The sequence below is a fragment of the Theropithecus gelada genome, chromosome 18 (genome assembly GCF_003255815.1).
Source record: "Theropithecus gelada isolate Dixy chromosome 18, Tgel_1.0, whole genome shotgun sequence".
In the NCBI taxonomy this organism is placed as follows: Eukaryota; Metazoa; Chordata; class Mammalia; order Primates; family Cercopithecidae; genus Theropithecus; species Theropithecus gelada.
The window spans coordinates 16,030,520-16,056,560 of NC_037686.1; the positions used below are offsets into that span (position 1 = coordinate 16,030,520).

The following is a 26,041-nucleotide window of genomic DNA, read 5'->3' on the forward strand; positions in this document are numbered from 1 at the left end:
GCGAATGGGCAGCACTGCACAATGGCTTGGGTTGGGGAATAAAGGGGAAAAGCAGTCGAGAATGATGCCTCGTTTTTGGCTAAGCGCTTGGCAGATGGAACACACCAGTGGAGGAGTGGGGTGACAAGTTAAGTCTGAGACAGGCTTAGTCCAGGAGCCTGAGACACAGCCAGGTGGAGATGCCCACAAGCAGGTGCACAAAACGGCCTGGGCCTCTGGAAAGGAGGCCAGTCTGGAGAAGGGTAAATGAAGCCTGGGCCAGGTAGTCATTGAGGTAGTGGAGGCCGGTGGGCTTACCCAGAGCCAAGAGGAATTCTCAAACTGAGCCAATACGGAACCCACTGGTGGGTGGTTTGTGTTTGCATGATATTAATGCAAGGCCCGTAGACAGTGATGTGGATGCCAGTCAATCCAGGTTTTCTAGAAAAGGGCAGTAGGTAGAACCACAAAAGAGGTGGCTTTGGTTTTGGCTCAGCAAAACTTTAGGTTAATTCAGCACTCAACCTTTATTCGCCTTTTCATCTCCATCCATTAAAGAAATATATAGATATAAAGATGCATATAAATAATTTGCTTTTTTAAAACAATTTTTTGTAGAGATGGGGTTTTGCTGTATTGCCCAGGCTGGTCTCAAACTCCTAGCCTCAAGTGATCCACCCCCAGAATTCTGGGGTTACAGATGTGAGCCACTGTGCCCAGTCCTGAATTTTCTTTCTTTTTTTGAGACAGAGTCTTGCTGTGTCGCCCAGGCTGGAGTTCAGTGGCACCATCTTGGCTCATTGTAGCGTCAGCCTCCTGAGCTCAAGTGATTCTCCTGCCTCGGCCTCCTGAGTAGCTGGGATTACAGGCATGCACTACCATGCCTGGCTAATTTTTGTATTTTTAGCAGAGACGGGGTTTCCCCATGTTGGCCAGGCTGGTCTCGAACTCCTGAGCTCAGGCAGTCCACCCACCTCGGCCTCCCAAAATGCTGTGATTACAGGCGTGAGCCACCACGCCTGGCCCAGAATTTTCTTAGTAACTTATTTTGGGATCCTCCAAACAAGGGACTGCTTCCTTTTTTCTGGGTAAATTTATACTTTGACCTTTTTTTTTTTTTTTTAATATTTTTTGAGACGGGTTGTCGCTCTTGTTGCCCAGGCTGGAGTGCAATGGCGTAATCTCGGCTTACTGCAACCTCCACCTCCCGGGTTCAAGCAATTCTCCTGCCTCAGCCTCCCGAGTAGCTGGGATTACAGGTGCCTGCCACCATGCCCAGCTAATTTTGTATTTTTAATAGAGATGGGGTTTTGCCATGTTGGTCTGGCTGGTCTCGAACTCCTGACCTCAGGTGATCCACCTGCCTCTGCCTCCCAAAGTGCTAGGATTACAGATGTGAGCCACCATGCCTGGCCTATATTTTGACTTTTTATTAAAATCACTGGAACATGGAAAATGCAGGAGATAGAGGCCAGTCAAAAGATTTCACTGGCCCTTCACTCTCTCAAAAGCAAAATGCTAAGGAATAGTCAGCTGTTCTGGGCCTTGCCTCATCCCTCTGGTGAAGTCTTTGGTGGCCCAGAGATTCCTGAAACTGCCACTGGGCATGAGTCACTGGGAGGTGGGGCGGGCACAGAGGAGTTACATGGGTAATCCACAGCCAGGCTCTGTAGGGGCAACCAGCCGACTCTTTCAGACCAGGGAGGTGTTCTGGTGCCCGCATAAATGGAGGGACCTTTTAGACAAAGTTCTCAAACTTAAGGTGGAGCAAAGCAAGCAGGTGTAATCACGAACTCAGCTTTGCTCAAGGGATTTTGTGCGTAGTTTGTTTCTTCCCCCTCTCACTATAGTGTTTCTTCTGGGAATGGGGACCCAGATCTTGGAATGGCTTGTTTCGGATCATAATCAGAAATCATTCTGTTAATCTCATCTCCTTCCCAGGAGAAGAGCAAATCATCCCTGGTAATGCCAGAGGATCTGACACCAAAGAGGACATTTTTCTTGAGGACCTACACCGTTGTTTACAGAGTGTGATAATAAACACTAAAATGAAAATGATCCACAAAGTAAAAATCAATCAGGAATCTATTGAACATCGACTAAGTACCCAACACCGAGGTTAGGGCTGCCTTTTGTTCTTTTTGCTCCCTGAAGTCGGCCTGCAGCAGCCACGGAGCTGGCTAAGCTTTTGTGGACAGATTGGCCCAAAGTATACATAAATACCCCAATGCAGGAACCCGCTAACACAGCAATTCATGCCCCAGTGCAATGACGTTCCTCTAGCAAGGATGTTCAGGCCCTGCATCCTGGAGTAAATGTAGAACTGTGGGTCCTTAGGTAACCCAAGTAACAAGAATCCCCCCAGGAATAGTGGAAGTGAATCTCTTCCATTTTAACACTTCTGCTGTAGGTAACTCTTGTAGAAGAAGAAGGCACGATCACTTCCAAGTGCTGCAGGAATACCAACTGTAAGCGTAAAAAGCAAGGGCTTCAAGCCTCACTAACCTGTGTGACACACTGACAGTACATACTCCAGCTCTGCCACTTACCAGCTGTGTGACCTTAGGCAAGGCCTTAGCCTCTCAATGCCTCATTGCTACATCTGTAATAAGGGCACAGTAGCTGCCTATCTCTTAGCGTGGTTGGAAGATTCAAAGCGTGTAAAGGAATTAGCAGAGGTCAGCACATGGTCAGTGCTCAATAAATGTTAGATAGGAAACCTGTCCTTCCTGCACATGTATCCTAGAACTTAAAATAAAATAAAATAATATAAAAGAGAAAATACCTCCCTCAAAATGTTATTGTAAGTTGTATTCTTAGAGCTTTGTGCAAAATAGGTGGTCTGTGTCTGTTAACTGCCTTTCTCTCCCACTATTTTACTTTCCTGCAACCATCTTTCTTTGACCAATAATCTATGGAGAGAGGGATATCTGGAATGTTGTTGTCCAAGAGATATGTTGAAACTCAAAGAAGAATGGACCTAAAACGGTGTATAAATAGGCACGCTCCAGGAATGAAAATGAACCCTCCTCCTCTTCTCAGACGAAAGGCCATCTTTATAAAATAATTAGGCTCATACTGTAATGCCAGTGAAGATTTGTTTCTTTCTTTTCCTTTTAATGAAATTTAATTGTAGGCCTATTACATATAGCTCAATTGTTTCTAATGAATTGGATTAAAATGAATGCAGACACCTTTCCGTTTAGAAAAGTAAGCTGCATTAGGGATTTAGAATGAAATCAGCTTTGGGTTTTCTTAGGACATCATTTGTTTAAGAAACACAAATATTTGCCTGGACTTCAGTTAGTTCATGTGTGTGAATACTTTATGCACATTCACCTCCAGACAGATCCAGAAGTCAAATTGAAGGGAAAGTGCCATGGGACCATTTAGAAAGAGCTGCTTTAGAAATTGCTCTCATTATACAAGAACAGTAATATGGGAGTAGTTACTAACTTGACGATCTCACATTGAGTCCTTACTCTGTATAAAGCACTGTTTGAGTGTGTTACACATATTAACTTTCTTAGACTTATGACAACCCTATGAAACAGACTCACATATTCCCATTATCTAAATGAGGAAACAGAGGCACAGAGAAGAGAAGTTGCCTGTTCAATTAGCAGGGACGGAACTTGAACCCAGGCAATTTGGCTGGTCCACAGCAGCACAATTTTGCCTCTCAGAAACCCCTGCTGAGCATTCACGCCCAGGTGCCATGCACTGCTGCAAGCTCTTGCTGTACGTTAACTTGTTTTTTTGTTTGTTTGTTTTTGTTTTTTGAGACAGAGTCTCACTCTGTCGCCCAGGCTGGAGTACGGTGGTATGATCTCGACTCACTGCAACCTCCACCTCCCAGGTTCAGGTGATTCTCCAACCTCAGCTCCTGAGTAGCTGGGACTACAGGTGCCTGCCACCATGCCTGGCTAATTTTTGTGTTTTTAGTAGAGTTAAGGTTTCACCATGTTGACCAGGCTGGTCTCGAACACCTGACCTCAATTGATCCACCTGACTTGGCCTCCCAAAGTGCTGGGATTACAGGCATGAGCCACCCCACCCGGCCCGTTAATTTTTTTAATCCTGGCAATAATCGGTTGCCCAGGTCCCACAGGTAGGAGGTGGTAGATACAGCAGCATATGAACCTGGACAATGTGTTCCATTGTTTCAGCTTGGCATTGATTAAATCAAGCTACAGTTTTCATAACTGAATAGAACCAAAAAGTAACACTTTGTTTCTTCTGACTTTATAGTGGCTAACTTAACAGTGAACAGAAAAAAAAGAGCAAAAAGTTTTCTAGAGCGTTCCTGCTTCCTATAAATGATTGATTACTTTATTTATATATATGTATATCATATATCATCTATTAACTTATTAAGACATGGCCTGTCCACCGTGCAATGCTGTGACTCCAGGGAGAGGGACAGGAAGTTCTAGATATTGTGCATCTTCTCTGTCTTTGTACCTTTTGCAGCCACTGGCCATTCTTCTGTTAACATTGTTGTCTGCATTTTTAAAGCTGAGAATGTAAACTTCCACAGAAAGGAAGTCGGTTCTCCCAGCATCATAAAATAAGTGGCATTATGGGAATCCCATGAGAAAGGATAAACATAAAACACATACTCGTGTATGGGTGAAAAGTACTAAAGAGCACAGCGTTTCAGCTCTGATTTCATGTGAGCCTGGCATGATGCATCTCTTCCTTTTATTTGTGTTCCTAATCAGATTTAACATTTCTACGCCTGCTTTCCGAGGCTGCATGAAAAATTTGAAGAAAACCAGTGGTGTTGTTAGATTGAACGATACTGTGGGAGTAACCAAAAAGTGCTCGGAAGACTGGAAGGTAAGTGAAGGTTCAGAACTTCGTGAAGGAGTGCTTCTCAGCCTACCCACCTTCTGTATCCATTAACACAGTAACTTTTGACTTCTTTCTGGTAGCACACGGTGTTATAGTGAACTGGCTCATATGCACTCCCCATGTGCTTGCAAGGTGCTGAACCTTTGCAGGTTTGCACATTAAATTTGTAGGAAAGTAGGAAGGCCAACTATATACATGAAAACTTACAGATGATTGCTGACTTATCATGCAGCAAAGTAAGCTCTCTTTCTTTCTGAGGCTACATAAATCACATTAATCAGTTTGGGTAAAGTGAGATCGGGTAAGGTACTATATTTCAGCCAAGAAATGATTACAATGCCAGTAATTTATTCCATGTTTGCATTTCAGCTTGTGCGATCTGCCTCATTCTCCAGAGGAGGACAATTGAGTTTCACTAATCTGGGCTCACCGCTTACTGACCACCTCCAGGCCTCATTTGGATTTCAGACTTTTCAACCCAGTGGCATATTATTAAGTCATCAAACATGGGTATGCAATAGTGCATTAATATCAAACAAGATTTGAACCTGACTCAAAGTTTGATGTTAAAAACAATAGAGAGATTTTGAAAGTGGTGGAGTTGGACATTTTTTCTATCATCACACAGTAAATGCTATTGTATAGTTCAACCATGAACGTTATTCCCCACTCTGGGGTAGGTCCTCAAAGAAATCAGGTTTAGAAAGTAACATTATAATTTACAGAGTTGCATTTGTGTGTATTCGCAGACTCATTTTTATTCTTTTCAGGTATATTTTATAATAAGAGTTAAGGTGGATTATAACTACTGCAGTTAATAATGTAGCTTAAAGTTTCAGAGCTCAGAAGGAAAATCAGAGTGTGTCCCTATGATTCCGTTTTGATTGCATAAAAGGCAGCTCTCTAGACTGCCTTTTTGCAGCAGCAGCTAGTTGGACAATATTTATACCTGGAGAATTGTAGAAAATAAGATCCTTTGCTCTTTCGTCATGTACAACAGAGCCACATAAATTCTCTTCCACAAGGAGGTACCCTCTGTAACGTAAGTGGATTTAGCTAGTGTGGTTATGTAGGTATAGAAGTCATCTAATATTTAGAAATGAATATTTGTGGAATGAGTGGAATTTTTAAATAGAAGTAGAGTGTGATTATTTCTGAATTTGTTTCTTTAGGATTGCAGAGCACAACAGAATTCTAGTATCTGTTAAGAAAATAGACGGTGGCCGACTCTGTGGCTCTGTAATATTAGGAAGGCCGCCCCTCTCTTGGTGGCTTGCTCACCAGTCCCTGAGGTCTTACTTTTAAAATGAGCCCTAAAGAAGCACATGCTGACACTTAGACTATGGGGGTGGCTTTTCCATGAAAGCAGGATGTTTTGATCTAGCTCTTATGATACCCGACACTTGTTTCCTCTGCCACATATAGGAACACTTAGTACACAATTCACAAAATGATCAAGAGCAGAGGGAAGAATTAGGTTAGCAAAAGATTAGATCCACCCTGGACAATGGGGGAATCCTGGAAATAGCATAGGGACGTTGCCCTCAATTTCATAATCGGTTAGCTAAAGATACATATAAGTCAGCATTATTTTATGCAATTCATAATGAATATTGCCAATTGAAAAAAAGTTAACACAAAGTAAAATCAACAATGGCTATAACCACACACTGTAAAACTTGTTTTAGACTGAAATCTTACCAAAGAATCACATCTTGTTGAAAACTGCAGAAATTATACTTGGTAGAAAAAACACGAACAAAATTGAAATGACAAGTGCTGAGATTGCACATTTTTAAAATTAATGATTGACAGGAAGAGTCAAATTATCTTGCCAAAATTTAGATCTTCAGAGTTTGACATGGAGAATTGAACTTCCCAGAAATAATGACTAGGAAGTAAAAAATTTATAATGACTGAAGAGAAGAAATCATTGTAATATTCTTATATTAAAAATTAAGGAATCAAGTCTTTGCTGTAAAATTTATTTAGCAATGAATTGATCCTGATAGAAATAACTTCAGCAAAAGAAAAATAAAAATAGAAAAATTTAGGCTGGGCATGATGGCTCACACCTGTAATCCCAGCACCTTGGGAGGCCAAGCCAGCAGTATCTCTTGAGCCCAGGGGTCTGAGACCAACCTAGGGAACATAGTGAAATCCTGTATCTACAAAAAATTACAAACTTAGCTGGCTGTGGTGGTGTGCACCCATGGCCCCAGCTTCTCAGGAGGCTGAGGTGGGAGGATCGCTTGAGCCTGGGAGAGTGCCACTGTACTCTAGCCTATGCAAGACAGCAAGACTCTGTCTCAAATAATAATGATAATAAGATAAAATAGAAAAATTTAGAAATGGTTTAACTGTTTTATGTAGTCGATTGAGAAATTAAATTGGCTTAATGAATGTAGGTCCAAAAAAATGTTTTTGGCAAATTCATCAGTGTTGGCATAATTTGCATAAGATTTGTCTATTTATAAACATGGAGTCAAATATGCAAAAAATAATCGTTAGAGCAAAAAGCAAACTCAGAGCATTTGGGTCAAAACATCCTGATTGTTTTATACATGGTTTGGATGATAAATTCAGTATGGATACAGGCATAATCCTTAAATGCAAATTAGTTGATGGGTATTTTCTGTGATGATTTCAGACAAGCACCCTGCAGGTCACTCTGGAAGATGGTCACATTGAATTGAGCACCAGGGATAGCGGCGGCCCAATTTTTAAATCTCCACAGACGTACATGGATGGTTTGCTGCACTATGTATCTGTAATAAGCGACAACTCTGGGTAAGTGGAATAATACTTCTGTCAGAGCTGTGAGTGAGTTTTACTCTCTTTCATTTAATGGAATTTTCCGGTATCTTTTTGCAAAATATTTGTCCTTGATGCCAAAAATACTTTACTAATAAGTCTTGTCCTTCTTCCTTATTCCATATCAATTTCTTCATAAAAAAATAAATTGCCACACATGGTGGCTCGTGTCTGTGATCCTAACAACTAAGGAGGCTGAGGCAAGAGCGTTGCTTGAGGTCAAGAGTTTGAGACCAGCCTGGGAAACATAGTAAAACCATGTCTCTAAGAAAAATAAAATAAAATAAAATGTAAATAAATCAAATTTAAAAAATAAATCAGTTGGATGGATAAATTGTGGTATATTCAAAATGGAATGCTATATAGCAATGAGAAAGAAGGATCTAGAACTGTATATAATGACATGAATGACCCTCACAAACATAATGTGGAAAACATTGAGTCACCCGTAAAAGTTCATCTCATATAATTTCCTTTATATAAAGTTCAAAAACAGGCAAGAACTAATCCATTCCATCAGAATTCAGGATAGAGAGAGGGAGGCTACAGAGTTAAAGGGAATGCACAACAGGGTTCCTGGGGTGCTACTCTGTTTTGTTTCTTTATCTGGGTGCTCTTAATGTTGGTGTATTTCTGTTGCAAAAATTCGTTGAGCTGAACACATATAGTCTGTGCACTTTCTGTACATGAGTCTCTCATACCACAGTCTTTCAAAATGTCATCTTTGGCAAGATACACCCATTTTAATAAAAATGTTATGTGCAAAATACATGCAAAAAATTGTAATGCTCTTAATAAAGTCTAGTTTCGCTGGTTATTTTAGATAACAAATATTGAGTCTGAGTCATAGACAGTGAGTTGGCCACATGGCAAGGGCCCTTTTATCCAGCAGTTCTCACCCTTGATTTGCTTTTCTTCCCTTTCAGACTACGGCTTCTCATCGATGACCAGCCTCTGAGAAATAACCAAAGGCCAAATCGCATTTCAAGTTCCCAGCAGTCTCTGCGTCTGGGCGGGAGCAATTTTGAGGGTTGTATCAGCAATGTTTTTGTCCAGAGGTAGGTGATCCTGTCTTTGTGGGTAACTGATGAGAATGGCCTGCCCATGGGAAGGGTATCTCTTTGGTCCAGTTAACAAAGTCAGCTTTGTCAACGTGTGCTGCATGAGGCCCACATGCCACAGTCTTTCAAAATGCCATCTTTGGCCAGATACATCCATTAAAAAACAAATCCACAAAAAACCCCTGGGCCCGGCCTCCCTTTGGAGGAGCAGCTTTGGCATGTAACCTTGGGAAAGGCCTCATTAAAATTAACTTCAGATTATGGCCCTGAAAAGTATTCACTGAAATTTTATTGCATTATAATCAAGATTGTGCAATTAGATTTAATCAGCTCTCCACGGTTTTCAGGGCCAAGGAATTGCATGGACCAGTGCTGTGCTAGGAAGCCAAATCACCACAATGTTGAACGTGATATTGAATAGAGAGAGAGTAGCGCTTGGGGCTTCCATGCATGTGTTTACATATTTTCTTTTGATACAAAATGATTGTTTTTAGATAAGAGGCAAAATCTTCTCCAGGGTAAGGAGAGGGCCTGGTTCTGGCTATGAACCTCAGACTGGAATTCCCAGGCTACCATGACAGGGAGCCTCCCACCCATCAGGGCTCTATCCTCCTTGGCCAGGGTGAGGCTTAGAGTTCTCATTCTCCTCCTGGTTGATGAAACATCTTCCTTGAACATCTAATTCAGGGACTGGAGCAGGAAATGGGAGGGATGGGGAAGGCACAGGGGTTGTCAGCAACAGCTTACTGCCATGATAAGGCTTGGACAAGAATTGTGAGATAAAGCACATTTGTCCAAGACTTTCCTCCTCACAGTCGGACAAATCCTTCCATAAACTCACCTCTGAAGTTTCCTTATATTTACCATCATTCAGTATCATCCAGAGCCCATCTTCCCCCTCTGTGCATATTTTACTTTTGTATTTCCATGTGACACCCATTTCAAAGAAAGAACTATAGTATCTCAGCCCTCCCACAATCCTGCCACAATCCCGAGTCAATAAAAGTTTCTTGGGCTCCTCGCTGGCTTCTGGAGATGATATTAAAGTAGGAGAGGAAAGTTTCCCTAGGAACCATGACCATAAGAATGTGTAATTTTTAAAAAAGTATTGCTACATAACCGTTGTATTAATACATATTTGTGGGATACATGTGATATTTTGATACAGGCCTACAATGTGTAATGATCAAATCTGGGTAACTGGAATGTGCTTCATTTCAAGCATTCGTCATGCTCTTTGTGTTGGGAACATTCCAAATCTTCTCCTCTAGCTATTTTAAATTAGACAATAAATCATCGTTAACTTGAGTCACCCTATTGTGCTACCAAACACTAGATCATATTCCTTCTATCTAACTGCATTTTTGTACCCATTAACCAACCCCTCTTCATGCCCAAAACATGTAGTTTTTGAAATGAGCTCTCTCAACCAGCGGGTCTTCCTCGACATGTCCAAGTTTGGCAGCATCTTTCATTTCTGCGCTTTTTCCAGGTTATCACTGAGTCCCGAAGTCCTAGATTTGGCCAGTAACTCCCTCAAGAGAGATGTGTCCCTGGGAGGCTGCAGTTTAAACAAACCACCTTTTCTAATGTTGCTTCAGGGTTCTACCAGGTTTAACAAGGCCAAGACTTTCCGTATCAATCAGGTAAGTGTCCAAACCTAACCCCGGGTTTCACTCCTCCCTGGAGGATTCCCCTGCGCCTGCCCTGGGGGAGAGACTGGGGAAGGGGGTGAGAGATCACCAATCCATGAATGGGATTGATGGGTTATCAACAGTTGAATCACACCGAAATGTCAAAGTGGTTTTCTTTTTAGCTTTTATTTTGCATCTTGATGAGAAGTTGGCAAGTTTTGCACTCACCGAACAAAACCGTGACTTAGGTTTCTTAATTTCTATAGCTGATGTCTTGCTGTTTTAACATTTCTGCTGTGTCCCCAGCAGGTCCTGTGTTTTTCTATAGAATATAAGGGCCGTGCTCCTCTTCCTGCCCACAGACTTCCCCTCTGCTCTGATGCAACTCCTATGACAAGATACACCCATACATCTGGGCCTTGTCAAAACCAATGTGGCATACCCTTGACTGCAGACTAGAAACACCTGGGGAGCTTTAACACCCAGTGCTTAGGCTGCATCCGACCCAATTAAGTCAGATGCTCGTGGAGTGGGCGTATCGGTAGTTTGTGAAGCTCCCCGGGTGATTCTGAAGTACAGCACTGAGAGGGATTGAGAGGAAATGAAACTCCTTATTTGGAGGAGCAGAACACTGTGATGAATTGAACACAGGATCAGGGCTTGAGGAGCACCTTGCTCTGCTGAAGGTCAACAATGTAACTTTCCCAGGTTTGAGGTTACAATTAATATGGTTAATGGATAACAGTGGGCACCTTGGATCTGCCAGGCACTGCACTATGCACTCCCAGGGGATTTTCTTACCAAATCCTTCATTAACCTTATGCTGCAGTATAGAAAGGTAAGCAATTCTGCCCAAGCTCCCGCAGGTGGAAGGTGGAATTGGCGTTCCAACCCAGGAGCCCGTGGCCTCTTGAGAGCTATGTGCTCCTGTTCAACACACTTTCCACTTAATGTCAACCACATGCTGCTTCTCTACCAATATTTCCCCACTGCACAATGATTTGGGAGGGCATGAACAGATAATACCTAATAAAATACATGTTTTATGCTATTAAGAAGAAATATACTTCATAAATCCAGAAGGGCTGTCATTTTCCCATTATGGGAATATCTTTAGAATTGCCCCATCAGAAATGAAGTCATATATTCATTTTTTCATTGTAAGGCTGAAAGTTATTGAGAGACTAAATTAGCCCAGTGATGGGGAACTGGAGAGAGCAAATGGATTCAAATCTATTTATAAGATAGAATACACATGACTCAGACAATAATCGAATTGGGAAGACAAGGGAGAGGCAGGAGTTAAAATAATTCTGAGGCACCCAGTCTGGGTTATTGGATGGATGGAGATGTCCTCTCCATGGAGACAGGAGAAGTACAGATATTTGGAGGAAAAGAGAATGAATGGAGTTTGTGGTGTATTGAGTGACAGGAACCTGCAGGACACCCAGGTGCAGAAATCTGGTGGGAGACTGTCAGGAGTCTCTGCATGGGCTTCAGCAGATGGGGTGGGACTGGGGCTATTGATGTGGAAAACATTGGCGAATACACTATTTCATTTCCACCTGTTTTGCGTAAGCCCCCAGTTTAGATGAAATAGGACATTAGTCTCTGCCCAGTAGCAGAGAGAATACAGCACAGCTTAGTGGTTAACTACTGGACTCTGGGGCCAGACTTCCTGGGTTTGCATCTGGCTTTACCATTTATTAGCTATGTGATCTTGGACAATTATTAAACCTCTCTCTGGGTCTATTTGCTCCAATGTAAATGAAGATAAATAATGGTAATACCTCATGATGTTGATGTGAGGATTAAATGAAGTAATAAACACAAAACACTTAGAAAAGTGCCTGGCACATAGTAAGTATGCATTAAATGCTAATTATTACTATGCACACTAATGAAAACCTACATGAAAGGATACGATGCTACAGGAGTGGTGCGGCAGGAATTTTCCTGCCATGGGAATCAGGAGGCTTCTTCTGGAGGAGGTGACCCAGGAGCTGGGTCTGGAGTGTGGGTTGAATTTAGCTGAGTGAATATTGTTGCCGCCCGAGCAGAAGCCCAAAGCTGGAGGCAGGATGTGGCTGGGACTCACGGGTGCAAGACATGCTGCATGCATCCTCACCAGACTGACTTCACACTCTCTTTCTTCCTTCTCAACACACTCCTCTGAGAGCAGAATAAAATACCAACCTTACAGGCCAGGAAATGGAGTGTTTAAGAGGTTAAAAAAAAAAAAAAAGTTGCCAAAAAGCACCCTGTTAGTAAATGGTAGGGTCAGAATTCAAACTTAAGACTCTTAAGCACAAAGAACGTGTTCTTCTCCCAGGCGCTCAGAGCTCCGTGGGGATCTCCATCAGTCAAAGCGAAGGGTGGGGATTCACCTTCCTAGGGGCTGGCTCAGAAATGGACATGTGGCCCCTCCCTCCTGGACAATGAGCCCTGAGAGGAAGTTGAGGGCGGGGCTTCTGATAAAGAATTCCATATTAGCACAAAGAGAAACCTGGGTAGAATCCATGCTTTTTGTGCTGGACAGTGTAGTGAGGGTGTAATTCCCAGAAGCACAAGAAGAGCACAAGATTCAAACTTAAGCACAAAGAATGTGCTCTTCAGACCACATCCTGTGGCCTCTACAGGCCCAGAGAGCCTGGTGCACAGTGGGAAACTGGATGGAGAAAGGAGACTAGAGAGAGGTAAACTGGAATCACACCCTGGAGCCAGATCAGGCAAGCGTCATATGACCTACATCAGTTGGGCATTTTGCTATAGTCAGTGTAACATCATCGAAAGGAGTCCTGTAAGCAGTTGAAAAGATTCAAGATTACTAAGCTGGCTGCAGCCGGTGGGATGGTTTGGTGTAGGAAAGTTCTAGAGCCATGGAGTCAGATTGGCAAGCTACTGCAATCGTCCAGGCATGAGTCAGGGCTGGCTGGGCACAGTGGATCACACCTGTAATCCCGGCACTTTGGGAGGCCGAGGCAGGCAGATCACCTGAGGTCAGGAGTTCAAGACCAGCCTGGCCAACATGGTGAAACCCCATCTCTACTTAAAATACAAAAATTAGCCAGGCTTGGTGGCAGGCATCTGTAATCCCAGCCAATGGGGAGGCTGAGGCAGGAGAATCACTTGAACCCGGGAGGTGGAGGTTGCAGTGAGCTGAGATCACACCACTACACTCCAGCCTGGGCAACAGAGTGAGACTCCATCTCAAAAGCAAAAAAAGAAAAAAAAAAAGAGAGAGTCAGGGCTGACTTTCAGGGCATAGGCACTAGAAATGAAAAGGAAGGAGTGGAAACAAAATATGTCACACAGAAGAAGAGTAGGACATGAGAAAATGCATGAAAGAGGCCAGGGAGGTGGGTGTCCATGAGGACCAAGATTTTGAGCTTGGATGCCTTAAAGTATGATGATGCCATTAAGAGAATTAAGGGACACTTGGTGACAAAGGCTATCTCTCAAAACTGTTCATCTTGATGCTCATGCTGCTGACACAGAGAAGACTCCCAGAGAGGGAGCAAGGCCCACTGGTGTGAGTCCCAGGCAGAAGCCCAGGCTGGGTTTTAATCTCAGTAGGATCAAGGTTTGGCTAATATAAATAACTCACTTAAGTTTCTGTTGGGTACGGTAGAACGTCTCCATTCAGCAATGTGCAAGCATCATTTTAAATAACTGATTTCAAGTTTGCATTCTGAGCACTGTATCCAGGAAATGGGTCAGGGAAGAAAACCCGCCCCTGAAGGAATGTGAATCTTTTGGGAAGCCTTTAGCTGCTGATTCAGAAAACTCACTGCAAAGTTAATGACTTAAACAATAAGAATAATCTCACACAGTTAGCCAGGCAGGGGTAGGTGAGGCTTGAGGCCTGGCCTATCAGGAGTTGGCTCTGCTTCCTCTTGGTTCTCTTGGCTCCACCCTGCATGCTTCTGGGAATCGCATCCACACCACACTGTCCAGCACAAGAAGCACCAAGTCTGCCTGGGCTTCTCTTTGTGGTAATATGGAATTCTTTACCAGAAGCCCCTCCTTCAACTTCCTCTCAGGGCTCATTGGCCAGGGGGGAGGGGTCACATGTTCATTTCTGAACCAATCCCTAGTACGGTGAATCCCCACCCTTTGCTTTGACTGATGGAGATCCCCATTGAGCTCTGAGTGCTTGTGAAAAGCGCATGGGCGGTTCAGAAACTGAGCTCTGCGGTGGAGAAAAGAGGGGCAGGGCTGGGGAATCTCAGTTACTTCCAACAATTTTCCTAGTCACATTTAACATTTATTATGGTTGTTTTCCTGCAGTAAAACTCAGTCTCATTCAAAAGTTCAGACTTCTCTGCATGAGTCACTCTGATGGAAGTGGGGACAGGATGTGGTCTCCTCCCTTCTCTCTCTCTCCTGCTATCTTGGTCCTTTCACCTGCCCTGCTGCCCAAGTGAATGGTTGTTAGGGGAGATGGCCGCAGGTTTGCAGCTCCATGTGTCGCTGGCGGGCTGTGGGTGTCTCGGTGCTGGTGGCCAAATGCTGGGTCCCTCAAGCAGCACTGCGGTTCTTCCGATGCCCAGTGGTGGAAAGGGGCACCAGGCAGCCACTGGTCCCAGGTGCAGCAGCTGTCAGAGAAGAACCCAGACTTGTGTAAGATGAGAATAACATGCATGCTCCCCAAAGAAGGAGGGAGAGAAAAGGGGGGTATTTAGACTCTCCTAAACTTTGTTTACCCCAAAAGAATGAGCCCGCTGCCTCCTAGCCCTGTCTTACACCTTCCTGGTGGCAAAATGCTCTCAAATCAAAGCCACACTAGGGCACTGATGGGGATTGCGAGGATCTGGCTTCAGGAAAGTTAAAGAGCTAAATAAAGAAGGAGATCTCCGTTCTGCCCACTCCATGCCAGTCAGTGACCCGCAGGAAGGGCTCTCAGTGGACACTTCCCATCCCCATGGTACCATTTCCCAGGCCTTCTATTGCCCTACTGAATTCCTCGCTTAGGATCAAGGGTGAAAACTAAGCAATGTACTTAGCAAGATAAGCAGTCTTCACTCTTTCCCCTGATCATTGTGTTGCTCTTTTCCCATGCAGCTGTTGCAGGACACACCAGTGGCCTCCCCAAGGAGCATGAAGGTGTGGCAAGATGCCTGTTCACCACTTCCCAGGACCCAGGCCAATCATGGAGCCCTCCAGTTTGGGGACATTCCCACCAGCCACTTGCTATTCAAGCTTCCTCAGGAGCTGCTGAAACCCAGGTATTATTTAGCTTTCCTGCCCCAGCACCAACTCAGAACCTGACTCTGCGATTCCACTGCAGGGAAGTCTGACTGCCATGACACCATGCAGCTGTCTCTAATGAAGGTGGCACTACCGTTTTTGTGCAAAGAGGTGCTGGCCTGCACAGGACAGGGAGCATGAGTGCCTGCCATGTGCTTTCCCAACAGCTGGAGGCAAACGTGACGACAGCATACTGCTCAGAGGCTGAAGCAGTCAGCTCAGCTCTGGTTTAGAATTGATGGTGTTCTAAAAATAAGAATGACATTTTTTTTTCTTCTAAAGCTGCTGTTTATTTCCATGATAAATCACCTTTCTTTTCTTGTATTCTGTAGTGAAAGTAAAATTCTTTTTAGGTAGATGCAGTGCCAGATAGATCATTTTTAGAGAATACATTTGGCCTTTTTGTGCTAACAAGTTGCATCTCTTCTGGGGAGGAGGGAATGAGCAGAAATATTAATTATGTCAGAAAAAATTAGAAAAACAAGGTTTGTCATTTTCAGGTGATTTGAAGGAGACATAGATAGAAAGGTACTGACCTGTTCTTCATGGCTTTCCCAGAGACAGAATTGCCCGGGGATTAAAAGGACCTGGCTCTAGCATCTGGCTTTCAGTCCTGCTTCACACTTACTGGCTGTGTGACTCCAGGCCACGTGCCAGGGCAGCTCCTCTGAGACGCAGACACTAAGATGGGATTAGATGGGCAAGAGGTTCATTGTGGGGAAGCCTGTGAAAGATGACCAGAAGGGGACAGGGACGGGGGCAGGCAGAGCCCGCAGATGGCTGTGGGCCTGCAGACACTGTGAAGGGAGGGCACAGGGAGGACAGAGCCAGGTAGGAAGGGCCTCAGGCCGCAGTCCAGCTGTAACAGTCTCAGCCAGGTGCCTGCAGTCCCCCAAGCAGAGATTATCTTTGAGAAGAGCTCATTGTTGACCATAAATGGCCTGGCTCTAATACCTCCGAGTGTCACTGAAGACCTAGGGCATGGCAGCCCCCCTGTGCTCCCTGCAGCAGCTTCTCTTGGAGCACGACTTCATGGCTGCCACAGGCTGTTTAACTTCTCTAAGCCTAAGCTGTCCCTCTATGCCTGTCTTGCATGTTAGCAAATTGCTACCTCTCTCTGGACCTCAATTTTCCTGTTAGTTAAATGAGCTCGAGGATGCTTTTCTTGCAGGGAGGAGAGGTCATAGCTTATAAGGAGGCTGGCCCTTGAAGCCCACTCAGTAAGCTGTGAGCATGCGTCACAGGCAGAGAGCGGCTGAGGCCGGAGAGAGACTGAATGCCGAGCTCTCAAGGAGAAAGCCTGTGTGGACAGATCCACGTCTCCAGCTGCCCCATGGAAAGTCTTGGGGTCCCTCATTTTCCAAAACTGTGCTAGCAGAAGCTAAGGCAGAAGGAGAGGAGATTGTCCCTCCAGTTGTCCCCTCCCCTGGCTGTTTCTTGGTGGGGAGGCCCCACTTCCCATCCCCGCTTTCTTGGTCAAGTTGACCTTAATGACAATGACCTCCCTCTTTCAAGAAACTGCCTGGACTCCCCTTTCCCCAGCCTCCCGCCTCTGGCCTCCCCCTTGTGGCCTCCCCATCAGCTTGGCCCTCCCCTCCCTGGCAGCTTCTCTCTCAACACATTCAGTGCAGTGAGTTACCAACTTCTGATGATTCAACCCCTGTGCCTTCCCGTCCAACATTAAACCGTACATCATTAATGAAAAAGTAACATTTTAAAAGGTAAAAATTTTTTAAAGTCAATCAGTAAATATAATTTTCAACCTATATTTTAGCCCCAAATGTTGTAGCAATCAGTTATTTTCAGAAAGTTGAAAGAGTCGGAGGGTTCTGTTGTTCTCATTCTGATTTACATTCTGGCAGTGTTCTGACAGTCCTTTAGAACTGGTGCCATTGCTTTACCCCTTTGGTGAATGTATAACAATGCTCTTTAGCTCTCTGCCCTACCCTCCCATCCTCCAGCAATGAAGAGTCATAGCTACAGTGTCATGTACTGGGATCTAAATCCACTGCTGCCTTTTTTTGGGTGTTAGTCTGTTAGTCTTTTATGAAAGAAAGTTGCTTTAGGAAACAGTTCTGGAAAGCAAATGTCAAGTCTGATCACCAGGCCCACATATGGAAAGTACGTTCTATTCTGCAGCACGTTCTAATATCCTCCTTAACTTGGCTACCCCTCGTTCTCCAAACCTCCGCACTAACACACAGACACACCAGGAGAAATATTGAGCAGTGTTACCATCTGGTTGGCTTAATTTAACAAATATAGATTTCTCTTTCATTTTGAAGAACATTGCCCTCAAGGAAACTTGCTAATCTGAAGAATAAATGTGTATCTTAGCCTCACCGAATTAAAAAGCAAAGAGAATTAACAGTATAATTTGTTTCTTCCACTTCTGCTTTCTGCCTCCAAATTTTCCATTTACCATTTAATTCAATTCAGAAACTATTTATTGAGTGCCTACTGCATCATAGGCACTGGGGATGCCACTGTGAGTGGGATGAATGCAGTTCCTGCCTCCTGTCTGGTGTCTGCTTAGACATTAGCCACAGGAATGGCTGAAGACAGCCTATTGACATCTGCATCTCCCACGACCCTCTCACGCACACCTTTATGCATCCCTCTCAGGGCACCCCTGCACCATAAACCACTCAAGGAATGAAACGTCCATCGTTGCATTCCTACTGCCCAGCACTGCACCTTATGCATCCCCCACACTCATTAAGTACTTGTTTGATGAGTGGGTGGATGGATGAGTGTGAGTTTTCATAAAAAGTAAAGCTCGCTTAGCTGGATGTGCATAGAACATGTAACCATCATGTAAATGAATACTAACAACTTGCACTCTGCTTTTTTTTTTTTTTTTGAGACAGAGTCGCTGTGTCACCCAGGCTGGAATGCAGTGGCATGATCTCGATTCACTACAACCTCTACCTCCTGGGTTCAAGCGATTCTCCTGCCTCAGCGTCCCAAGTAGCTGGGATTACAGGCACCCACCACCACGCCTGGCTAATTTTTGTATTTTTAGTAGAGTCAGAGTTTCCCCATGTTGGCCAGGCTGGTCTTGAATCCCTGACCTCAGGTGATCCGCCCACCTTGGCCTCCCAAAGTGCTGAGATTTTCCCAAAGTGCTGAGATTACAGGCGTGAGCCACTGTGCCTGGCACACTCTACTTTTACCGCATGATATTTGCCTCGTTCTTCTTCCTTCATAGGGAGGGTATTAGGGTCTGAGAAATGTAGAGGTGGGTGGGAGAAGGTGGGTCTGTGTTTCTTCATCTTTGTGTTAAATCTGTCTAACAGAAAGGAAATGCTTTTTTGATGCTTAAATCACATCTTTGTTATTCAAGTTGTCTCCTACTTCTCCTACGACTTCCCTCTCCATGAATACACACAAAACAGAATGCATATTCATTGGGTTTGAAAAGTACAGGCTTCCCAGTGGAATAAGCCAGTCACAAAAGGACAAGTCCCATACAATTCTACTTACATGAGGTATCTCGAGTAGTCGAATTCATTGAGAGAGAAAGTAGAGTGGTGGTTGGTTGTCAGGGGCTGTGGGGAAGCGAGACTAGGGATCTCTTGTTTCATGGGTACAAGTTTCAGTTTTGCAAGATGAAAAGAGTTTTCCAGATTGATTGTACAACAATCTGAATGCACTTAACAGTACTGAACTGTACACTTAAAAATGGTTAAGATGGCACATTGTAGGTTAGTGTATTTTACCATAACTTTTAAAAATGTAGACTTTAATAAAAGATTCAGACATGTTTCTTCTTGCCACGTGCTGGGACTTACACCACTAGCTATGTTTGCCACAAAAGTTCCATGTTATTCCCCAATGTCGTAAGGAAGTTATACAACAAAACCGTTAGCAGCTGGAATAGAATAGCTTTTTAAAGTTCCGAGAGAAACAGGTCATTTAATCAGTACCTACCTTAGCTTATCTATTTGAAAAGTGGAGGTTGGGTGTTTGCTCCCCACCCTCTGTCTCAGCTCTGAGGTTCGAAGGAACACTGAACACCTCTATTTCCCTTCATTGCCGGTGTTCCCCACAGGTCACAGTTTGCTGTGGACGTGCAGACAACATCCTCCAGAGGACTGGTGTTTCACACGGGCACTAAGAACTCCTTTATGGCTCTTTATCTTTCAAAAGGACGTCTGGTCTTTGCACTGGGGACAGACGGGAAAAAATTGAGGATCAAAAGCAAGGAGAAATGCAATGATGGGAAGTGGCACACGGTAAGAGCTGGGGCTGCGTCAGTACCTCCAGTTGGTGTAGAATGCATTGTTGGAGATGCTGAAAATAGGAGTCCCAGCATCCTTCCCAGACATGAGGGCATGGGGTGGGAGAGCTTGTGTGCTTGCAGGTGCTGCGTGCCCAGCATCTCAGTACTGGAGGCCGTGGCACACATGTTGCATGGCTGTCATCCTAGACAGTAAAGTCAAGATGGGCTTTACTGATGCTTCTTCCACTCCCTCCAGCCCTCCCCAGTCTGCCTCATGCCCCTTGCCTACTCTCACTCCTGCCTCCTGGACCATTTCTCCCCCTGATGACCAATTTCCAGGCCTCCAGGCCCCTCTCTGGACCTGGAATGATGCTAGCATCTTAGCTCTTGCTTAAAGCCATTCCAGATTTAAAGAAATACCATTTAAGGCAAGAAGGGACCTATTTATTTCTCTAATGAGGCCACTGGACTTCAGAAAATGTACGTGACTTGACAAGTTGTATTCCCTTAGCCATTCACCTGCCTTCCTGGAACACAGAAGCAAACACTCCTCAGTGTAATATCAGAGATTGGCAAGTGCTTTGAGAAAACACTAGCGCGAAGTAAGAAAATGACAGAGCAGGGAGACTATTTTAGATAAGGCAGTAGAGAAAGCCCTGGTACAGCAGGTGGTAGTCACATGAAGTTATGGGGAGGGGCTTCCAGGCAGAGGGAAGAGCAAATAACAAGGACCTGGAGGTGGGAATTAGCTGAATGAACAAAACACAAAGTGATAAGAAATGGAATTAGAGAGGAAGACAGAGCCCAGATCATTTAAGCTTTGAAGGCCAAGCTCCGACTTTGGACTTTATTTGAAAGTGTCTGTAAAGCTTTTAAAGAGTCTTAAAACTCTTGGCCAGGCGTGGTGGCTCATGCCTGTAATCCCAGCACTTTGGGAGGCCGAGGCGGGCTGATCACAAGGTCAGGAGTTCAAGACCAGCCTGACCAACATGGTGAAACCCCATCTCTACTAAAAATACAAACATTAGCTGGGCGTGGTGGCACGTGCCTGTAATCCCAGCTACTCAGGAGGCTGAGGCAGGAGAATCGCTTGAATCTGGGAGGTGGAGGTTGCAGTGAGCCAAGATCACACCACTGCACTCCAGCCTGGGTGACAGAGCAAGACTCTGTCGAAAAACAAAAAACAAAACAAAACAAAACAAAAAACAAACAACTCTTACATGTACACATTCATATATTGTTTAATTCTTTAGCTGAAGAGGCTGCCAGGGGTCAAGAGTAGCAGCAGGGAGCCCTGTAGCAGCCATGTGGCTGCCACTGTCTTTGCTTGCAGAGGCTGTGGGGCAGTGGGGACAAGTGACTGCCCGGACGCATGCTGAAGGTAGAACCATGCGGCCTTGCTAATGGATCACATGTAGAGGGTAAGAGGAAGAGAGGGTCCAGCGTCCTGTGATTTGGGGCCAGCAAATCACAGGACGCTGGACATTTACTGAGATGAAGATGGAGAAGAGGCAGATGCGGCCAGGAGGAGAGCAGTTCAGAGCTAGGGGAGAATGAGGATTTCTGTCGTGAACATCTCAGGGTTGAGAGGCCTGTCAGACCTTCAAGCCCAGGTGTCAGCAGGCAGTAGAGGCCAAAGGTCACAGCTTGGCATAGAAATGGAAGTGTCACTTTGGGAGGCTGAGGCAGGAGGATCACGAGGTCAGGTGATCAAGACCATCCTGGCTAACACAGTGAAACCCCGTCTCTACTAAAAATACAAAAAATTAGCCGGGCGTGGTGGCAGGTGCCTGTAGTCCCAGCTACTTGGGAGGCTGAGGCAGGAAGATGGTGTGAACCTGGGAGGCGGAGGTTGCAGTGAGCTGAGATCGTGCCACTGCACTCCAGCCTGGGCAACAGAGCAAGACTCTGTCTCAAAAAAAAAAGAAAAAAAAGAAAAAAAAAGAAATGGAAGTGTCCTCAGTGAATAGTCTCACCACACCCTATGAGATGGCAGAATCCACACCAGACCCCACGGATCAGAAATTTTAGCAAAGAGTTTAAACCCTCCTCTTGTTCGAAGAGAAGTGCCCTCGTTCCACCTGCTCCAAGAGGCCTGCCCAGGGTGCCACAACTCCAACACACCCCCGTCCCCAGCACTGTATAAACTGTCCCTGCCTCTTTGTTACATGGAGGGGGTTGCCTGTGGCTGTGCCTTTAACTGTTTCTGTTTTGTGTAAGTTTCCAGATCAATTCTATAATATCTTTTGATTAGTTCACTTCTGAACAACCTTTTTTTAGTTCCCCTTTTAAGCTCAGTGTGTTCAGTATTTCACAGAATCTCACAAAATGATGGTGATAATCGGAGAAAAAAAATCTCACATCTTTTGAAGCTATTTTTTAAAATTTGGCCACTAATATTTAATAAAATACAACACCAATTGTCAAAGGTAAAAATACAACTCATGTATCTTCCTTACTCTGAAGGTGGTGTTTGGCCATGATGGAGAAAAGGGGCGCTTGGTTGTGGATGGACTGAGGGCCCGGGAGGGAAGTTTGCTTGGAAACTCCACCGTCAGCATCAGAGGACCAGTTTACCTGGGATCGCCTCCGTCAGGGAAACCAAAGGTAAATAGTTATGTTCAGAGCCATGGACGAAAACAATTCACCTTATCAGCATAATTGTATGAGATATTCAAAATACTCAACATATGAGAATCTCAAAATACTTTAAATGATTTTTAAGGGTTTAATTAATGTTCACAACCACATGGAGTAGGTGCCCATTTCTTAACCCCAAGCCTTCATTTTTAAAATGGAGGTTGAGATGCAGACCCTGAAGGGGTGAAGATAGAGCTTCTCTACCACTTCCTAAACCTGAATCTATTGGCTTCTGCTCCAGGGAATGCAAAAATGTAGATTTTAGGTTATAGACAGAGATTTTTTGATTAACATAATGTGTTCCAAATTACAGTAATTTGTGCCACTTTCACCATCTTTGCCATAAGGTAAAAGATTGGCTTAAGGGTTTCCTCTCCATCAAACTATTTATTTTAAATATGCTTCTATGGGATCTTTTTATCTCACCCATAAATGGAAACCCAATATTCTTTACCATAAATAATAGGTAACCATGAGGAACAAACATTTGAAAACTAAACAATGTTATTAATGTCAAACTAGGTAGTGTGACCTATGTGCTCTTTGCTTGGAGAAAAAGGTGCTTGACACATAATCAAGAGGGTGTTTAAGACATACTAGCACAAAGCCAAAAGCTGTTCCTTGTCCTTGTCCAAACGCTAGAAAGAGAATTGAAAAAGGAATAACTTAATAACAGAATATGTGTTTTAATGTTATTTGAAGTCTGAAATAACAAAATTATCTCAAAAACCCAACTCTGGAATGCTGGACGAAGGGAAAGTCGGGACTCCCTCTGTCCCCAGAGAGGACGGGTGCTTTTCTAGGTTTGTCAAGTTCAAGGCTCTGATGGGGCACTCTGATGGGGTCACAGCCCCTGGGCTGAGCTCTGTGAGTGCCCTCTCCCTTTCTCTCTCCTACCCCCTGCCACAGTGTTAATTGCACCGGGGTTACTTGAGGCAGCCTTGGGCACCTGTCTTCCTTGTCCCAGATTTGCCTTTTTTTTTTCCTCCCCACAAAGTTAAGTAAGATGAGCCTATCAACAGCTCAGGTCCTAGGGACTGTCCCCCACATTAATGCAATTTTTGCTCCTTTCCTCCAGACCTAGTAGCACATTCTGGTGTGATGTTTCCTTGCAGTGGGGTGGGGAGAGGGGGAAGAGCCCCAGGCTCAAATTTGGGCCTAAAAATAGGCATAACAAAAGCAGATCTTTTCCACCAGCTTGGATGCTAGCTGCTTAGGTTGACCTAGCCTCAACCAGGGCTCAGCCTGGCCCACTTGGGTTTTGCACTGGGGTTTGGGCCAGAGCTCCAGTGTTACACAATAAAGTATATGTATTGTACCCCAGCAGGCAATAGAGTATTACTTTGCTTTGTTATATACAGTAACATATATATATCATAAAATACATTGCGTATTATCCACTATTTATAATACACATTATATATATATATTAAAAATATACACCACATATTAATTGCTAAGGAGGATTCTCGTTGTTCATGTTTGCTATTCTCAACCTCTGTTCCTATTTTCAACTCAGAGAAATCACAGGACGGGGCAGGATTTGCGTATTCTTTGGCCTGGATAAATTCTCTTCAAACCACCCTAATCACACCCAGCATGTAACATCTGGGGCAATTAGTAGCATCCCATTTACAATATTCTTTACAAACCAAGTTTCTTTTTGCAGCCTTCTTTCAACCTAAGGGTATAAACCTTCTCATGGGCCCTCCCACATATCCTTTTCAGGAGCAGGCCACATCCGATCAGTGTCTGCCTCTGAACACCAGCACTGCAGTCAGCCTTTAGGGATCAATGCTGGGTTCTGGCCCATCCTGGGGAGTCCTAGCTTTAGGACACAGCTTTTTCATTGTGTAGCATGACAAATCTTAAGAAACTAAAAGTTTCATAGGGAGCCCAATCAGTAGTTTACTGTTGATGCTGACACCGTGTACATCTATCACATCACTATTTTCTCTTTTTTTTTTTTTTCCCCGAGACATAGTCTCGCTCTGTCACCCAGGCTGGAGTGCAGTAGCACAATCTCTGCTCACTGCAACCTCCACCTCCTGGGTTCAAGCAATTCTTCTGCCTTAGCCTCCTTAGTAGCTGGGACTACAGGAATCTGCCACCATGCCTGGCTAATTTTTGTATTTTTAGTAGAGACAGGGTTTCACCATGTTGGCCAGGCTGGCCTCGAACTCCTGACCTCAGGTGATCTCCTAGCCTCAGCCTCCCAAAGTGCTGGGATGACAGGTGTGAGCCACTGCGCCCGGCCACCATTTTCTCTTAAAGTTACCATATCTTTGTTGCCACATCTGTCTTGTAGGATTCCAGAGTCCAAAAGGCACTCATTCTAGAAGGGAGTCCAGGAGTTTTATTCAGTGAATCTTAAACTTTCTTGAGAATTTTATGAAATTTACAGTCCTTCTCCCCAGGAACGTGCACACGCAGAACATATCTGGTGTATAGTATAGGAGCGCACAAAACCCCTCCAGCCTGTTCCTGGGCCCCAGGAGACGAGTCCCCTGTTCCAGCCAGCTCGAGGCAGGCATGGGGCTCCACGCAAGCCCACTGACGATGCACGCTGTGTCTTATTTTAACTCTGCAGCATTCGTGACTTGGTGGTGGTGCACTGAGCCCAACAATGTAGGAAGATTTTTTTGCATTTTATTATTTTGGGAACATTTTGGCCTCTTTATTTTTGTCAGCTGCCCTGCATTAAGCTATCATACTGCCTCATGGAACTCTAAGAAGGGGTTTGTATCTGCAAAGAGACGGTGAAATCTGTGAACTGTAAGGGGGAAATTTCCCTTGTTGCTGCTCCGACTGTGAGGACCAGGGTCAGGTCAACTTTCCCTGTTCTTATTCTAGCACAAGCTGGCAACCTGCACTCCCCACCCTCCTGCACACACACCACTTGGTTTGGTGGCACCTGCAATCTTCGACCACCCACCCAACATCTGGTATACAGGGTTTTTTTGGTACTGTGGGCAGAGAGCCAAATAGAACAGCCATTAGAAGCAGAGCTTGAAGAACCTGACTTGGAAGCAGGAAGAATGAATCCCTACCTACCTTCCGCCTTTTGCATACAAGCTGCAGTGCCCTTTGCCTTGGCTACCCATGCCTTTCTTGGAGGTGTAGGTAATGAGCTTTTTCTTTTCTGCTTGGTTGCAGAGCCTCCCCACAAACAGCTTTGTGGGATGCCTAAAGAACTTTCAGCTGGATTCAAAACCCTTGGATACCCCTTCTTCAAGCTTCGGGGTGTCTTCTTGCTTGGGTGGTCCTTTGGAGAAAGGCATTTATTTCTCCGAAGAAGGAGGTCATGTCATCTTGGGTAAGGAGCAGTTCTATAGGGTTTATGTCTTTGCATCTTAAGAACTGTATCCTGTTTTCTTTCGTGGTGATGCTTTAACTTCTCCCTTTTTTTCTCTTCTGAAAGCTCACTCTGTGTTGCTGGGGCCAGAATTTAAGCTTGTTTTCAGCATCCGCCCAAGAAGTCTCACTGGGATCCTAATACACATCGGAAGTCAGCCCGGGAAGCACTTATGTGTTTACCTGGAGGCCGGAAAGGTGCGTAGCAGTCTGATGCCGTGGGGAGG

At 44.5% G+C, this 26,041-nt stretch overlaps 1 protein-coding gene across 4 annotated transcripts in view; it reads left to right on the plus strand.

The window, feature by feature from the left end:
- Nucleotides 1–26,041, plus strand: part of LAMA3 (laminin subunit alpha 3) — a 273,500-nt gene that overhangs the window by 242,553 nt on the left and 4,906 nt on the right. For all 4 annotated transcript variants that reach the window (XM_025365425.1, XM_025365424.1, XM_025365426.1 and 1 more), the window contains 10 exons: nucleotides 4,704–4,821; nucleotides 5,206–5,346; nucleotides 7,487–7,626; nucleotides 8,577–8,708; nucleotides 10,204–10,357; nucleotides 15,410–15,573; nucleotides 19,650–19,833; nucleotides 22,287–22,427; nucleotides 25,617–25,776; nucleotides 25,882–26,012. In XM_025365425.1, coding sequence (XP_025221210.1) covers nucleotides 4,704–4,821; nucleotides 5,206–5,346; nucleotides 7,487–7,626; nucleotides 8,577–8,708; nucleotides 10,204–10,357; nucleotides 15,410–15,573; nucleotides 19,650–19,833; nucleotides 22,287–22,427; nucleotides 25,617–25,776; nucleotides 25,882–26,012 — 1,465 coding nt within the window. The remainder of the gene's footprint in view (nucleotides 1–4,703; nucleotides 4,822–5,205; nucleotides 5,347–7,486; nucleotides 7,627–8,576; nucleotides 8,709–10,203; nucleotides 10,358–15,409; nucleotides 15,574–19,649; nucleotides 19,834–22,286; nucleotides 22,428–25,616; nucleotides 25,777–25,881; nucleotides 26,013–26,041) is intronic.